The sequence below is a fragment of the Notothenia rossii genome, assembly GCF_949606895.1.
Source record: "Notothenia rossii genome assembly, chromosome: 11".
In the NCBI taxonomy this organism is placed as follows: Eukaryota; Metazoa; Chordata; class Actinopteri; order Perciformes; family Nototheniidae; genus Notothenia; species Notothenia rossii.
Genome location: NC_136910.1, coordinates 5,102,246 through 5,120,078, shown reverse-complemented (window position 1 = coordinate 5,120,078; position 17,833 = coordinate 5,102,246). Strand labels below are relative to the sequence as shown.

At 39.4% G+C, this 17,833-nt stretch overlaps 2 protein-coding genes across 4 annotated transcripts; both read right to left on the bottom strand.

The window, feature by feature from the left end:
• Positions 1–7,655: 7,655 nt before the first annotated feature.
• Positions 7,656–14,111, bottom strand: pdap1a (pdgfa associated protein 1a). The gene is made up of 6 exons (XM_079656837.1): positions 13,928–14,111; positions 12,566–12,648; positions 12,412–12,489; positions 11,444–11,568; positions 11,197–11,348; positions 7,656–9,070 (listed from the first exon to the last, which is right to left on the bottom strand). Exons 1-6 carry the CDS (start codon positions 13,938–13,940, stop codon positions 9,042–9,044), a joined length of 480 nt encoding a protein of 159 aa, XP_079512963.1. The 5' UTR covers positions 13,941–14,111; the 3' UTR covers positions 7,656–9,041.
• Positions 14,112–15,013: 902 nt separating this feature from the next.
• On the bottom strand, positions 15,014–17,358 carry cby1 (chibby 1, beta catenin antagonist). 3 transcript variants are annotated; one of them, XM_079656838.1, is made up of 5 exons: positions 17,215–17,358; positions 16,892–16,990; positions 16,280–16,385; positions 15,473–15,585; positions 15,014–15,305 (listed from the first exon to the last, which is right to left on the bottom strand). In XM_079656838.1, exons 1-5 carry the CDS (start codon positions 17,218–17,220, stop codon positions 15,225–15,227), a joined length of 405 nt encoding a protein of 134 aa, XP_079512964.1. In that variant the 5' UTR covers positions 17,221–17,358; the 3' UTR covers positions 15,014–15,224. The 3 variants fall into 3 exon arrangements, with proteins under 3 accessions (XP_079512964.1, XP_079512965.1, XP_079512966.1); XM_079656839.1 differs by having other exon boundaries at positions 17,130–17,288; XM_079656840.1 differs by having other exon boundaries at positions 17,125–17,285.
• Positions 17,359–17,833: the final 475 nt, after the last annotated feature.

Sequence of the window (17,833 nt, the reverse complement as noted above, 5' to 3'; positions counted from 1 at the left end):
ACACACACACACACACACACACACACACACACACACACACACACACACACACACACACACACACACACACACACACACACACACACACACACACACACACACACACACACACACACACCCACACACACACACACACACACCATCTAGTATCTGCTGCAAGGAGGAGGGGAGGAGATGAAGGAGATGAGGTGAAACAAACTGTTCTGCAGCTTTACACAGACAGGAAACCAAACCCAGTTCGTTCAGGGGTCAGATGGTCTTCTAAAAGCACATTTTATCCCCTCCAGTAAACATCTGACGTTTAAAAACAGAAAAAAGAGAAATACCCTACGTGTTTTAACCAACCACCAGTTCCCTTTATATCTGAATTTCATCGGAGCAGAGAAAACGAATTACCAATTCATGTAATATTCCTGAGTAAAGTGAGGAAGCAGACAAATCTCACAATGAAACATCCAAAAAAGAAAAATGTATAATAAATTTTTTTATAATTTGATATTTATGGAGTTTATTTATCGTTATTTAGATTTATATAAGCCTTACTATAAAAATGTAATATTTTGTGTTAATTAAATCCATTATTAAAAGTGTGTTAGTCCATATCTGAATTATTTCGGTTTTTTTTATTTATAGTTTAAAGACAGAAACATTTATTTAAAAATAAATAAAATAAATAAATGAAAATAAAATAAAATATAATGTAATTAAAATGGACAAATATGAAATAAATGTGTATACTAAATAAAAGAGAAATAATAAATGGGTTCTTATATCTTGCTGATGCTTTGTGTTCTCACTGTAAAGTAAGTGTAAATACTCTGTGTGCCTGCGTTATATTTTTGTAGGTGTTTCTCTGCACAAAGGTGTTCCAGTACAAAGTGAGAAAACCCACAATGCACTGCTGCAGAGACTCGCTATTTATTATTAAATGTCAGAGATGCCACCCACCCACCCACACACACACACACACACACACACACACACACACACACACACACACACACACACACACACACACACACACACACACACACACACACACACACACACACACACACACACACACTCACACACACACACACACACACACACACACACACACACACACACACACACACACACACACAGTCCTGAAAATGGGTGGAATGGTCACACTCATTTCTCATAACGTCAGTCACATACAGGCAGGCTCTTTTCACAGGTACTCAAGTGAGAAAAAAAGGGTTGATTTTGCCGCGAACATTCACCCAGATTTCACGTCAGTGTTTCCCTCAAAACCCCGAACAGCGTGCTAACACTTTCGAGAGGAAGCAGCCACTGAGGCCTTCCAGCTTTACAACACTGTGTTTGCAACAAAACGAGAACATGGAAACCGAAAAGAAAAAAACGAATTTCCTCAAAGCGAGAGACTCAAACCCTCTCCTGTGTCAGCAGGTGAAGATGCTCGGGATTCAAATGGGTTTAAGTTGCCCTATGCTTTCTTTCATGAAGCACTTTGAATGACTAAAAGACAAACTTGGCTTTAAACGTGGGCGTACTCTCCTGGCATCATGTTTTATTGTATCGTGATCAAACTGTTTTATTTGGTGCTATACAAGTAAAGTCATTATTATTATTATAACACTCCTGTGGAGACAAAGTGAAACTCTGAGCCACCGCAGCGAGGAAGTGACATTTTAAGGAAGAGACTGACTAATAAAATAAAAAAAGTAACGGTTGCACAAGTAGAGGAGAGTCATACTAACAGAGAGCTAATACATTACATGTATTTCATGTTTGCCAACACAGCTACAGGTAACACCAGAATAACTACCATTACAAATATTCACGTATAAACAAAGCTCCATTCTTGTACATTTGACTTTGTTATACATAAGAGGATCATTGTGTTCTTTTAAAGGTCACACAGACACGCTTTAAAACACAAAGAAATGGATACAAATATGAAAGTGTTGGCATCCAAAAACTAAAAAAAGGATAGAAGTCTTTATGCTAAACGGCCGGTTCAGAAGAGTTTATATACACAATCTGGATAATCATTTTTGATGCATTAATGTTCATCACTGATGCTAAAAGTGGAGCTAATTGTAAATACATGTAGGTGTAACTATAGCTGTCAGATACATGTAGTGGAGTAAAGGTTTAGAGGTGGTGCTAACGTGACTTTTTATAATATAATATAATAATGAATAGTGTATAAGTGGATTAAGGTTATGTATGAAAAATATGAACTTGCAAAGTAAGTAGTAGCTAAAACTATGACATAAATGTAGTGGATAATTTAGAATAAAACGGAAAAGTACCGAGAAGTCTTCCTTAAATACAGTACTTGAGTAAATATACTTTCTCACAGCAGCTACATTTACAACACTAAGGACAGATAAGACACTAAAACAACATTAACATGATAGAAAACGATACGTCCAAGACCCTTTAAGGTACGTTTGCTCTCTTGGTATTTAGTTTCAGGATGCTTCAGTCTACTCTAAGTGAACGTAGAGACTTACTTTGCAGCCGAGCCAAACTGCATCAGGATGTTCAGAGACTGCCGCAGCATGGTTGCACTTGTTCTCCCCGACCTTCAGTCCTGGTGCTGCAGATTTCTCACTCCAATCTCCCACAGCTCGGTCACTTCATCGGGCAGAGAAGCTGAACACCGGACTGTCTTTATCTGTGAGTGTGTGTGTGTGAGTGTGTGTGTGTGTGTGTGTGTGTGTCGTGGTTCAGCCGTCAGTTTTTGTTCTTGTTTCAGGAGTGTGTGCCTCAGTCTCATCGAACACAAGGCGCTGAATGAGGAAGTTGCACTGTGAGGGGGAAGAGAGATTCCACTGTCACACTATGATTTCAAAAGCAAGCCTTATAGAAACTGTTCTCATAGCATGCACAGCAGGAGGGCTTTCAGAATCAGAATCAGAATCAGAAACAGGGTTATTGACAAGTAGGTAGGAGGACTTTGCTTTGGTGTATATGTTGCAAACATAAACACACATTTAAAGAAGGTACATTGTAAGAAAAGGGCCATAAATAAAACTATAATAACTGTTGGAGAAAATACAAGGTGTCTTCTTTATTATGGGCTTTCTGATGGGCATGATACTGTGTGTGACCTTGCACTGTGTGACCTTGCACTGTCTGACCTTGCAGCTGCCTCCTCGTAGATAGGAGAAGGCAGGACATCATTAATGTTGTTGATACCAACGAGAGCACACACACTCTGGGTGTTTCTCAATCTCGAGGATGCTGGCTTGGTAGTCGCGTACTTCCAAGTCACTTCCTTCAGAAACGAAGCAAGTATAATTCCAAGCCACGGCTTCGGAAAACGAAGAAGAATGGAATAGGCTAACAAGTGTGCGACTCTCTCTAACGGTTTCAACATAAACTGTACAGAAAATAAATACCTCACGATGTCTATCTAATTATGAACTTGCTTTACTTTCACGGAACACATTTTTGGTGATAACAAATGTAACAAATTTAGCAACACATGTTCTGGGCACTCGATGACGTAGCATCCTGAAAATATTGGCTTGGAAGCCAGTATCCTCGAGATTGAGAAACGGCCAGTGTCTCCTCTCCTCTTTGAGGGGGAAAGAGCAACACTGCCTTTCCAGAGATGTCCCGACGCCTTCCCGACGCCTGATGACGCCAAACCGATTTACGACACTGTTTGGTCCCTCTTGACTTTACACTATATAAGCTTGATGTTACTTCCTGATCCTTTGAGCAGCATACCTCGTGTGTGTGAGTTGAACCATATCCTTTGTATGTGACTGAACTCTGCTCCTTCTTGCAAGAATGAATTAGTACCAGACTATTGATTCTCATCCCGGTGTCGAGTGATATTTTCATAACAATACAATTTAAATATACAGCAATATTTAGATTTACAAATATAGATATATCAAAAAACTACGTACGCATTTTTTCAAATAAGATATGTGCAGTATTGACACGAAAAGTAGAAAGCTTTGCAGATATTAGAAATGTAGCTTTGTTTACAAATGTGTAGGAAAATGAAATAAGATATTCTTTTGTGCATTCATGTAAAGCATAGCGTCTTTTACATTAATGTAATTTAAGGAGGTTTACAAAGGTGTACAAGCTTTGTTTTTATTCAGCTTTCCAGACAAAAAAAAAAAGCACCATTTCCTGAAATAAATAGCAGTAGTACATTCAAACATATTTTACTGTCAGACAAAGATTGTAGATTTTAGAGCACAGACCATCCTCTCTTTGCTTTTTATAAATCCCCTTCAGGTCAGGTTAAATTAGATTGGATTAAATGCTATTGTCATTGCACAGAGTACTGAGAAAACCAAATGCATCTAACCAGAAGTGCAGAAGAAGCGGTGAAGTGCAGTGGTATTTATAAGTACATACGAGTAAACACAGGGTGACATATTACGATAACTGAATAGAATACCACTATATGAGCACTAATATAGAATTGGATAAACTTTAGAGCAGTGTAATATAAACACTATACATATACTACAGGCTGTTGTTGACACCTATTTCCCCCCCCTCTGAATTGTTGTGTCATGAGTTATAGTTGAATCTGTCTTTTATTGTGTTGCTCTGTAACAATATGGTTTCTTAACTCTTGTGCCCTCCTCGAATTTTCAACCTTCAGGATTTTAACCCTTTAAATGCCTGTTTAATTATTTGAATTATCTCATTATTTATGACAAAAAAACAGCAAAAATGATCATTAGTAGAGGGATAGAACTTTGGTGGTTATTACAGTCTTGGATGTGTCAAAGATTAGCAACACATTTGATTTGACTGCATTATTATTTTTTACGTAGTGTCAGATACTACCTCTGGACCCCTTCGTGGCAAAAATGTACACGCCCATAATAACTTCTATTAAGATGCCCCCAAAAAGAATGACATTGTATTAAGTGTGTGTGTGTGTGTGTGTGTGTGTGTGTGTGTGAGAGTGTGTGTGTGTGTGTGTGTGTGTGTGTGTGTGTGTGTGTGTGTGTGTGTGTGTGTGTGTGTGTGTGTGTGTGTGTGTGTGTGTGTGTGTGTGTGTGTGTGTGTGTGTGTGTGTGTGTCAGTGCATGTGGCCTAGCATTACTATACTTGTGGGGACCTAAATCTGTTTACAGTCACGTGTGGGGACTCGCCTCCCTTATGGGGACACAATGGAGGTCCCAATGAGGGGAATCACTAATATTAGGGTGAAGACTTGGTTAGGGTTAGCCATGTGTTGGTTATGGTTAAGGTTAGGATAAGTATCCAGGAAATGCATGCAAGTCAATGTAATGTCCCCTGAAGTGATGTATACATGTTATGTGTGTGTGTCAGTGTGTGTGTGTGTGTGATTTTGTTTCTGATGCAATAGACATGCTTAAATGCACGAAAGGTCAATGTTACAGTGAGAAAAACACTTCCTGCTTACACTTGAAGCACTTCATATTATCAGACTCTAAATTAAAAACATCTAATAAAGGGTTGTTGTTTCTGTAAAGTGTTTTCTGTTGTTTCTTTTTGCCCTGCTGTTATTCACATTTCCCCGAGCGGAAGAATTCCAAGAATGACGATATAAGAGGATAAATTTGCATCTCATTAAAAGTGATGCTTACGCTTCTAAAAAATAAACCTCGTGCCCGCTATGGTTGCTGCGTACTTCTGTAAACGCTAGCAGTGTGTGCTTACGATTTAAAAGGGATGTGAAAAAGCAGAAAGAGGAAGCTGGCTTTTTTTAAAAATCATTTTTAAAATGATTTAAATTTATAGCCGTCTCTTCTGAAGCCTGCTTGTTAAAGCTAAGGGTTTGTTTTGCCCCAGTTTGTCCAATTCTCGTCACAAAATCGTTGTTTCTTTGCCATTAATTGAAGAAACAACCACAAGAAAGGCAGTGAGTGTTTCTCAGGGCACTGAAAGCTGTAAACACAACACTGACAGCACCACATTCAAGCTTAGCAGAGTTACAGTTTACACATTACAGTGGTCTGAGCTGAGCTTTCCATGATGCACTACAATTAGTGTTTTACAACCATACACTGTGTTGTTTGTTATTTACTTGATTCCTTTATAAGCAAGCAGCTGCATTTTTGCAAAAAACCTAAGAGTTTCTCATGTTTCTGTGTGTAGAGCATCTGGGATGTAATAAGGATGAGTCACATGACGTACCTGTAAGTCCTGAAACACTCACAGTCCGAGTTATAAATTCTCTGCAGACACACGAGGTAAATCCACACGAGGGTCTCTGTTTTTTATCTGGGTTGTGGTGAAACAGCCTTTTCTGATGCTTTCAGTGCCTGAAGAGCTGCAGCACACATGGTGGAGGTCAGGTGCTGCAGTCTAGTGGTGGAAAGTGCAAAATGCACACTAACAAGGATGGCAAGTTGTTTGGATAACATTTGGATAAATCTGTTTTTACAGCAGCAAAAAAATAGCTTCACGAACAATATTAAGCTCCGAATAACAATTCAATGAAAGATTGAACACAATAGAACACTTAATCACGACATATCATTTTTTATTGCAGATTCACAAAGTGATGCTTAACTTCTCAGCCATGACAAAATATATGAATGTTTTCTGTCCTTTATGAAGGAAATCAAATAGTATTAAATGCTATTAACAGATTATTCTTCAGCTGATTAAATGCCACTCTGAGGCAATTGTTACAAGAAGTGTGTACGTTACAAACGTAATAAACATAGGAAATGGTGTTTTATAGCAAAAGGTACATTATTTGTGACGCACCTATATTTTTGTATTTGATAGGAAATATATTGATGTTATCGTATTTGAGGTGGTCCTGCTATGTGTTGAATATATCATGCTACAGCTGCATTACTTTATGACTAAATGTTTTCCAATTATTTCTCATTGCCACGTATTCTGAGGCCCAATCCCAAACCATGCCCTACACCCTACCCCTCCGTTCGCTCGGAGGGTCCGCCATATTGAGGGCTGTTCCAAACCGACGAGTGTGGAGCGGTGTGGGCTATCAAGCCCTCAAACAGCGAGTCTGCATTGGTGCTGACTCGAGACCGGTCTCTACCTGACCGGTCTCAACGCTGTGTACAAGTAGTTCCAGCAAACTCCACTGATAAACTGCGATGCTCAACGCTGTGTACAAGTGGTTCCAGCAAACTCCACTGATAAACTGCGATGTTAACAACCTCATGTTTTTAACTTAGGATCATACCTGTGTTTAGTCTAGAAAAAGGTAAACGTGTGCATATTATTATAAAGTTGTGTATATTTACAGACTGTTGCAAAAACTAAGAAGCTTATAAACATCAGGTTTAAAACTAATTTAAGAGCTTTACAAAAAACACACAATTAAAGATGTTTGGAGTTTTATTTTAGTTATTCATTTTTTTGTTTAAGAGATGCTGATTTGAAACCGTTGTTACGTACAGTTACGGCATTTCATGTTTCTGAGAGAGAGGGGAGGCCGTCCCAAAGCTTGCTGCTGTATTTACTCCCTCCATCTGACAGGAGGGAGCCTCGTTGAGCTGCGAGTGTGTAGGGGTAGGGTGTAGGGCGTGGTTTGGGCCAAAGTGTTGGTTTTTTACAAATAATCGGTTTTGGATCAGCAACGGCATTCAGTATTTCGTTCCCTTTAAATCGGCTGCCTTCATGTTGAGAAAATCTAAAAAGTACAAACAAAACAAAAAACACAACAAAAGTTTATCTATTAATGAATTTATTTTTTAAAAATGACTTCGGATACATGGAGAACTCGAGGAATCCAATTTAGACGATGTGGCTTCTTCTCTCACTTTGTGGTTTCTACAGGTGTGTTATATGTCCAGGTTATAGGGAGCACTGTTTTCCTGATCAAGGCATTTCCAAACCCTCCCCCCCCCCCCCCCCCCACTGAGTCACCGGTCTATCACGTGCACTAAAGAATAAAAAGACCCTGCAGTGAGTCGTCTTTGGGAAGTGTGTACTGTTTAAATTGAGCTGTCTATGTGACAGAGACTGTTTGGAGTAGAGAGTGATGCACCTGAGAAACTCAGTGTGGGTTCTTCGTAGGACTGACTTCAGGAGACAGACAGTGAACTGGTGTTGTGTAAACTTTGTTAAAAAAAGGCAACAAAAGACACAATCCCTCCTATAGAACCACAGAGGACCCTTCAGACACAGGGCAAGGCCACAGTAACTGAGGCAGAGTGAGAACATGCTCTCCAAGACGTGATGTTTGAAAACTTAAAAATGCTTATTATAGGCAATTCAAGTAATATTCCAGGTGCTTTGAGCAAAAAGGATTACAGAAAACATTCTGAAACACTTCTGAACTGACAGAAATAAGATGGATCGAGTGGACAAATTGGGGAAAATAACACGTAAAATAAGTTCCACTTTCTAGACTTCCTGTGGTAGGACGACAGCGAACTATTCCGTTTTTGAAGGATCAATCAGCGGGACAGAATTGAAAAGCAGAATATTTATGTTTTGATGGTAGGGGGGGAGGGGGGGGGGACATATATAAAATTATACCAATGTCTTGCGCAATATTTCCACAAACACTAACCTACATTGTATAATCCCTATACATCCGTTTATCCTCTGAATAGTGTTCTTTCTCTCCATCTGCCGACTCACACGAACAGGCGAGATGGAAGGAAAGGCAAAGCACCAAGAAGTTATCCCCAAGCACGCTCACTGTAATACCTGTTCAGTCATCGAGTAAACTTGTATTAGGTAACCGTGTGGGGGAAAAAAAATAAACAAGTGTATGAATCGAAAAAGAAAAGAACTTCAGCAGCTTCAGAATTAAAACCCTGAAAGAGTAAAGAGGCGGTGAAGCACTTGGGAAACCTGCGAGTGTCCCCTGGAGGCATCCCAAATGTTGCATTTCCTCTCCATCTCCTTTGAATGCACCCGTTCTGACCTCGCTGTTATGGAAGACCCTCGCCCCTCGGATTTGAAATGAGGGACAGGAGTTCAAGGAGCTCCCCCTGATCCGATGCCTCTCGTTCTGGTTTCCCCCCCCCCCCTCTTCCAGATCTCCTCCTCTCTCCTCCGACCCTCTGAGACTGAAGTGCGTGTTGAAGCTTTCAGGTGGACGACTAGCGCTTGGTTTTGGAGTCTTCACTCTCTGGTAGCGATTGGAAAGGAAAGAGAAAAAAGAAGCAACAGGTTGAAAAATGTCCAGTTTTATCCCTGGTGTTAAATGTCACTAATACAGAAGTGCGTTTACAGCTACTACTTTGAAAACTGAACCAAAAAATAATTCAGAACAGAACAGCTCAGTGTGTCTATACAGTGGTGACGTATTTGTGTAGGCCTAATCGGAAGTTAGCATTGCGAGAGTTCCCTTTTCAGAATATTGCAGATAAATAAGATCTTTGTCATGCTTTGTTCAGCAGGATAATCATCTCATATTAGGAACTACTTTTAGAGTTTTGAAGCATAAATGCAGTCACCAGAAGCAATAAGCTAAGATAAGGCAATAATAATAAGTTACTACATCTTGGTCACCTGACTTCACCTCAGTGTTTCTGCCAGACCAGGGCTGAGAGGGCGTCCATCCCGAGAGCGGGGGGGGGGGGGGGGACTTGAATGGGACACGTGACTTGAATTTTGAATTGAGCCGTCCCTTAAATTATACATACTAGGCTTGAGACGAGCGAGACTGACGCGGACCTGCGCAATTGCGATCGCCGTCTTGCTCGTGCGTTGCATGATGGTTAGTCTTTTTTTACGACTTGCTCTGGAGGCTCGCTCACATGAGACGTTGAAATCTCGCGGGACAAAGACGCCCGCGGAGGCGAAATGCTTGATGAGAAACGACTCGCTGGTATCTCGAGCTGAGTGCTCATTGGTGGTTTTTACCCCGTGCTGCTGATGAAGCTCTCCAATTGGCTCGGCAAAACTTTGTTGTTGTTTTGTGTCAGTTGGTTTTACCTCGCCACTTCCATTAACATTTTTCATCATGAAATTAATATCTATATATGTTATACTATACTTGCACTGCTTACCGTTTTCATTCTTTATATATCTTAGCATATTCATACACACTGTTCACAGGCTGCTGTGTGTATCTAGTGTATTCATACCCCTCACTGTTTATTCATCATTCAATTCATTCTATATTTTATCCTGTAGATTGTGTACATTACTTTTCACTTTACTGCTTGTTGCACTCCTGGTTGGAAGCTAAACTGCATTTCGTTGTCTCAGTACCTGTAATCTGTGCAATAACAATAAAGTTGAATCTAATCTTGAGCAGGAACAAATGTATTTACTTAGTACATATCTGACATTAACGATTAAACACATGTGTGCATTCTTTATAAATGCAAACCGAGTCAAGCCGACTCCGGAGGTGGCGGTATGCACCTTAAAGTGGTTTGCAATCCGCCAAAAAACCGAGAGAAGAAGAAGAAGCCGACTCCGAGCTGTCCGACTTCAGGCGAGCTTTTTGAGACCTCCCCCGGCTGCGATCGGCTATTCTCGTCTACTTTCGAGGCGAGCCGCAGCTCATCTCAAACAAGCCTACTTTCTCTTTACGTATTAGTGATGGGAATTCCAGCTCTTTTTAGTGAGCCGGATCATTTGGCTCGGCTCACTAAGAAGAGCCGGCTCCCAAAAGGCTCTTCATGTTACCACGGTTTACCACGGAGCCTCAGTTTTCGCCACTGCGAGGCTCCGGCGCTCGCAGTTCACGCGCGTGCTCCACTAGCACCCCCCGTCAAGGCTCGCCGGCAGTTCACTTTCCGTCACAGGAACACGCTTTGCTGGCGGCGAAAATAATCCCACCAGACTCCTTTGCCCCTCCAGCATTTAAAGCGACAAAAACTCTCGATCTTCTCCCGAATTATTTATTTATTTGGACGCCCTCGGCTCGAGTTCAGGGCGTTCCGAGCTGAGTAAGGGCGTCAAATGACGGCAAGACGCCCCCTGGCGGAAACGCCGCTTCACGTCACCACCACGAAGCTAAAGGCGGCTAATTTTCGGCGTGATGACATTTTTCTTATTATGACAGTTGAAAGCAACATTGGACATTTAGGAGTTTGCTGAAATGTACTTATATGTTATGTCGAAGAGCAAAACATTCATCTCTAGAGCTTCTATTAACTATCGGTATTATTTAAGTCCTCTAACCAAAAACATGTTAAGAACAACATTTGACTTTCGAGATGAGCGACCCGGAAGTAGTAAAATGCTGATTCGTGTCCAGGTTTTAGGACTCATTCCCGCAGCACTCTGGTGTCCTCTCACCTTTCTTCTGGTCGTCTCTCTTCTTGGCTGCGTCCTCTCTCTGTTTCTTGATGATGGCCAGTCTGGCGAGGTCGGCCCGGGCCTGATCCGTCTTCCCCTCCAGATGGAGCTTCATGTAGCGCTCCTTTGACTTCTGCTTCTCGATCTCCTCTCTGAAAGGACCAAATATGTGTATTAAATCGAAACATCAGAACCCCAATAAAAATACAACGGCACAAAACCAATCATTTTCCTGAGTGACGCTTACCTCTCCCTGCGAGACAGCTCTCTGGGAGCGTTGACGTCTAACTCCGCCACCTTCTTGCTCTTCTGAGACACACGGTTTGGGTTCTCAATCTCTATGAGCCCCTCCACCCCACTCCTTTTTCTGGACTGTGTGGAGAAAATAAATACTTTTTTTAAATCAGGGAAAAAAGTTATCCACCAGGACAGTTATGGTTGGTAAAGACAGAGAAATATGCATTGTTTGAATGTGGTTTTAAAAACATTTCTCATTGGGTATTTTCCATCGATTCAAAAGCTGGTACTATTTGATCATGATATGGAGAGCAGTTACACATTTCAACATTAGGTGTGGTGTCAGTCGTTGGATTCCAATATCTAAAACAAGTATTTGCACTTTTAAAATCAACATTGAAAACTTTTATTATTACAGACTCAGGGTCCAGATAAAAGACAAGACATATAATAAATTACATACACAGCATAAAACAAATTCATAGTTTAAGAATAATTTAAATCAGTGTCCTACAAAGAGACAACTATACCAATGTCTCCACAGCTACGATTGGTAGCGTGTATACTAAACCTTATGTTCGATAAGGCCAAGAGGATTTCATTATCAGAGCCATTAAGCCGGCAAATACATTTATACATGAGATTTCTTAAAACAGCTTGTAGAGTATTGACTCCTGCAGCCACAAACATTTCACTAGACCATCTAGGTCTCTTCAGCAATATTCTCATGGCATCATTATAAGCTACTTGAAGTTTCCGTAAACTTGCTTTTCTGTAGTTTGTGCACAAAAATGTGCAGGATAGAGTGGTGTACAATATGCTCTGAACAGAGACATCTTCACTCCATCTGTACATGCACTAAACTTACGTAGGAGAATGTTTGCTTGTGCATACATCATGCGGCATTGCCTATAAATATCGTCATCATCTGTCATTTGTTCTTTGTTTGTTCAACATTATGGCCCTGGCTTTACTCACGTCATTTTCTTCATCACTGCTGCTCTCTTCATCGGAGTCTGCGTCGCTTCCCTTCTCTGCTGCGCCAGGGTTTTCTTCCTGTAAACAAAAACATTCAAATCACACCGGACACAGTTTGACTGCGTCTCCAAATCTGCCACAAAGATTCACTCACCAACTCTTTCTGCGCTTTCATCTGTCGGTCGATCTCCTCTGGGTTACTGAACTGCTTCCCTCTGCCCTTGTGGCTTCTTTTGCCTGCAAAGCAGAAGAAATAAGTTGTTACTTGTGAATGTATCCAACTGTTTGTTCAAGTTGGTCAATCTAAAAGCAAAGTTAAGTGATTTATTTTCAGAACAGGGTAACATGCAACATCCACAAATGTGAAAAAAAACACTGGAAGCTTTTTGTTAAAAGAAGAGAGAGGTCTACTGCCTGGACTATATTGTGATGTTATGAGATTTTTGTAAGTCAGAGTTTATGCTGATGTGGTATGTGGTTGCTATTATGTACACTCCCTGTAAGTAAACACACCTGAACATGTCTGGTTCATAATATCCTAAAACAGATGAGACATGTTTACTTGTTTTCTACATTTAAATGATCAAACTAATGTAAAGTGGGACGTACTAAGTTTCGTTCAGAGTTATGCACTACTGGAAAACTATGAAAAGTATTGACAAATTATCAAAGATAGTTAGCTTATGACCGAAAAAGGAAATACCAGAAGGATAAGGCCCCATTTACTACCTCATATCCAGCACTGTCAGACATGTATATGCTCATTTGTGTATGTTTTGCATTAAATTGTACTGAAATGCCTGCTAAAAAAACTGTATTGATAATATTGGATCAAACAACCAGCCCCAGGAACTACTAGTTACATATTAGTTAGCCAACTATGTATTGCAGATTTACATTGAGGTGGAAACTGAAGACTTCATTATCGTGCAATGTCTGTAGAAAATAAATAAAATAAATCTTAAAAAGCTGCAGAGAGTGTGTGGTTGGAGATGAGTCACAAATGACGTTCACTGAGGGCCAGCGTAGTTTAACGTCAACGCTACTACATGTCATTGTTAGTGAGGGCTAGATGATGACATAAGGGTAAAACAGCTCCATATAAAAAGGTAGTGTGCACTTGAATAACACACATGTGAACGTATCTGGTGGTAGAAACAAAAGCTATGAACCAGACATTTAAATAAATACTAGTAAATGTGTCGTTGTCATGTGCACATGGTAACAGTTAGTTACCGTTACCGGCGTTTAAAAAACAAATGCCCATGGAAACCTTTCAACTGTTTAACTACTAAAATAACCAACAACTGTTATACAAAGACATTAATAATAACTATAGGTATATGATGTCGTTCCTGGGTAGATTACAGCCGCAAAAAACCCCCATGCTAACCGGTTAGCAAGCTAAAGGCTAAGCATGTGTGAGTTCGCAATACTTTAGCTAACAATTCGCTAGCTAGAGTTAGCTTGCTACAAATTAGCATGCTACGTTTACTTGAATAATAACAAGACTTACCGCCCCGAGGCATTGTTAAAAGTAGTAGGTATACGAATAAAGTCCACAACTATGTCGCTGAATAGTCTGACAGTGGAACAAGCAAAGTCTGTGGGTTTAAAGTGCTGAAAAAAAAGGCTAGAAAGTACTTCGTCTATCCCGCTGTCGGAAGCAACAACGTTGGTGGAAACGCTGCATTAACTGACGCAGAGTGCGCCTGCGCTGTTAAGACTGTTCAACCAATCACTGCAATGTATATTTGATTGACATGTCCCTCTACCAATTATCTAAAGGGAGCAAAAGTGATTTGTAGAAGGCCGTACCTTTAATTAGCAGTTACTCAATATTGATTTTAATACAGGATATAATCAATATGTATTTCTACTTCGGACAATCTAATTCATTCGATATAAATTATTACACAAACATTGATAGTCAAAACTACGTTTGAAAAAAGTAAATAAATATGATGACACAATACAGACTGTTGCAAAATGTTGCAATCTTGTACAATAAACCTGCAATGTGCAATATAAATACTTTTTTGCAATTGTACTGGGCAATCATTGGTTTTATGTAAAAACAAACATGTTTTTAAATGTACCAACACTTTTACAATGTGTCAATAACACCCTGATATGTTACTTATGTCACTTCTAGCCATGGTTGTGTACTTATTTGTCTCCGTTTTGTTTCTATTGCTGTGTGCTGGTTGGTATGGAAGCATTTTGTTGAACAACCCTGTGTTGCACAATGACAATAATTGATCCTTGAATCCTTGATCATGCTGTTGTGATGATGAACAACAACAAAACATTGCTCAAGGTTCACTGATTTGCAAAAAGCCAGTTAGTGAACCCTGACAAAAACGTCTTTCCTGGAAACATTACTGCACAAAAATGTTATGGATTTTTCCTTGTCTTTTTGTAAACGTGTCACTTGTTATCAACTGAGTAAAAATCCAATGAGTGATTAAGGTCATTTTCTAAAAGAGGCCATCGAAACAAATTGCAAACACCCTGTGATGAATTTTAGAAAATACAGTATATACAAAACAAATCTTAAAAAGAAAATTTCCGCAAATACTTTCCACAAACATGTCAAAGATGTAGAAAATATGTTGTGTATTGAACAATTATGTTGATTCACATTTAAAGAAACAAGACAGAACAGATAGAGTCCTCATTAGGCAAAAAATATGTTTGCACTTATGAGCAAATAAAAAACAAACAAATTAAGACTTTTTTGTTTACATCGACAAACTGTAAACTCTGTGAATGAGGAACATTTCTATGATGGAGGCATCCGATCAGATTTGTCATTTCTTCCTTCGATGTTGAGTCTTTATATCTTCCACTTCTTTCTCAATCAGGTGGTACTCTACGGTAGTCTCTGTCAACTAGAGTGGGAGATTACAAATCAGTTCATTTACGTATTACATTTTAACACATGTGAGCAGGCAGCATTATTACTGGGATTCACCTTTAATATGTTGCAAGCACGGTACGTTTTTACATATGGCTTCTTTAATGTTATAGTTATTTAAGGTCAAAGGTCAGTTCTTACCATGTCCAAGAGAATTTCAATCTTAAGTTTCAGGAGGTTGTTCTCTTCCTCCAGCTGTACGTTTTTTTTCTTAAGCCGCTGCACTTCCCTACCAGATGCATTCCCACCAGATTCTGGATCAACAAAAACAGAAAGAAAACAAGTGCAATTATTTTTGTGTACTTTTCAAAAAAACTTCAACCCCAAATTATCACTGGTATATGTTACCTCCCCCTGGGTTCCCTTGAATTTGTGAAAACACTTGGAATGACGAATCCAAAGAAAACGCTTGTAATGTATAGAGAGGCGATGTCCCGCCCATCTACTTCTGACCCATGGGACCTTATTTCGGAAAAATTATGTATTGAAGTCAATGGGGAGAGAAAGATTATCTTTCGATCCCGTTTGAATTGTGCCACGAATTACACATATGATATTTGTCAATCTTAAAAAATAATTTCCATGTCAAAAAAGTCACAGTTTGTCGTAAAACTGTTGAAATATAAGACTATGAAAAATACTAAATTGACAAACATCATTATGTGTAATTCGTGGCACAATTCAAACGGGATCGAAAGATAATCTTTCTCTCTCCATTGACTTCAATACATACTTTTTCCAAAATAAGGTCCCATGGAGGTCCACCGGAAGGGGAGGGACTTCGCCTCTCTATTTCCCTCTATTGGCATGCAAGAACAAAACCAGTTTCCTTCACAAATTGTGGTAAAAATTGGTATAAAAATGGTCGTGTTGAGGGTGAGGTATCCATTAAAACAGCGGAAGCAACCATTGTTATGCTCTTTATTTAACAATGTCCAAACTCATTACCTGAGATCCACTGTCCATCTTCAAATTTCCAACTCTGACCTCCGAGGTTCATCACAGGAGGTCCGTACTCAAGGCCCAGCTCCACCTCTCTCGTCGAGCGATCCAACTTAAAGGGATGAAGGGTAGAAAACATAGTCAGTATGAAGAGGATAAAATAATGGTAAATAATAGATCAGTCTGAATGAACACCCAATGGAAAATAATATAGATCTGTAGCTTTATAGCATAATCCACTCATTTGCTGTATCAAAACACGTTCATTATTGATCAGAAACAGAATCAGGATTATTGCAAGTATGTTTATACATACGATGACGTATATGGTACATACAAACACACAGTTAAAGAAGATACATATTAAGAAAAGCAACCAAAAAATAAAACAATTATAAAAACAATTAAAAAGATAGAGAAATATTGACATGAAATATAGATAAACCAAAAAACTATATGCATTTTGTTTATCCCTTAGGGATCATAGTATTGTAAATAAGGGATCAAAAGAAAATATAGGTATTGGTTCATTGTAATGCATCCATTCGTGCACATTGTGAAACTAGTGTCTTTAGCACAATGCTGCTGCAATAAAAACAGTATTTTCTCTTTACTCACCGTATGAAGGCTGGACAGAGAAGCAGATTTGCGAGGTGGAATCTTCTTCGGACTGAACGTGCTCCCAAAGAGCGGCATCTTTAGTGATTTCTTAAGGTCCTGTATAAAACACCACACACCAACTGTAGTATTAGTATGTATCCACAGTGCTGTAAATGTGTTTATCGTTGCCAAAGCTACACTATACAGCTAATGCTAGTAGGCTAACACTCGCTAGCTACTCATAACATTACCTTACATGCAATTGAAAATGTCGACTGCTTCACAGCAGGTTGGTTAGTAGTTGTTTTGTCACTTAAAATATTTATATCTCATATATTTACCTCCATTAAGACTAGTTATTTAATTTGTCGACTCTCGTCTGCTGCAAACAAACCATACTTGCTCCTGCGCACGCGTGGAACGTGCCATTTTACATTAGGACAACACTCTGAAATACTGTACGGGTTTCATACAAAGCTTTTGGACTAAGCTTGCTAATACCAGCTTATAACGATATCAAGAACATATTTCAGCGCTTGTGTTGGTTATCTATGACATATTTTGGATATTCTAATAACCAAAGTCTTTAAACATCAAAATAAATACCCATATTTAGGTGAGATAATGGGACCATCCATGGAACGTAACTGCATCACCATGGAGATCGCGACGCTTGGACTTCCCACAAGCGTTTATATACCTTTTTCCTTTACATATTAGTATTTTAGACAATTACAAATCCTATGTCAGAAACAGTGCTAGTCAAAACGTAAATTTCTGCTTTCCATACAGATCAATATATATATATATATATATATTTCCATACATATCAATAATTTGTATAGTAATATAAAGAACTTAGGCCACGCCCATGTGTATGCCGCCCCAGTGGCCTAATGGATAAGGCACTGGCCTCCTAAGCCAGGGATTGTGGGTTCGAGTCCCATCTGGGGTGATCTC

Excerpts from the sequence above, each read along its gene's own strand:
- pdap1a (XM_079656837.1), bottom strand. Across the intron at positions 12,490-12,565 it reads TGAAAGCGCAGAAAGAGTTG|GAAGAAAACCCTGGCGCAGC; the intron begins GTGAGTGAATCT and ends TTTTGTTTACAG. Across the intron at positions 11,569-12,411 it reads GCAGTGATGAAGAAAATGAC|TCCAGAAAAAGGAGTGGGGT; the intron begins GTGAGTAAAGCC and ends TTCTCCACACAG.
- cby1 (XM_079656838.1), bottom strand. Across the intron at positions 16,386-16,891 it reads CTCTGTCCAGCCTTCATACG|TTGGATCGCTCGACGAGAGA; the intron begins GTGAGTAAAGAG and ends CATCCCTTTAAG. Across the intron at positions 15,306-15,472 it reads TTGAAATTCTCTTGGACATG|TTGACAGAGACTACCGTAGA; the intron begins GTAAGAACTGAC and ends CTCCCACTCTAG.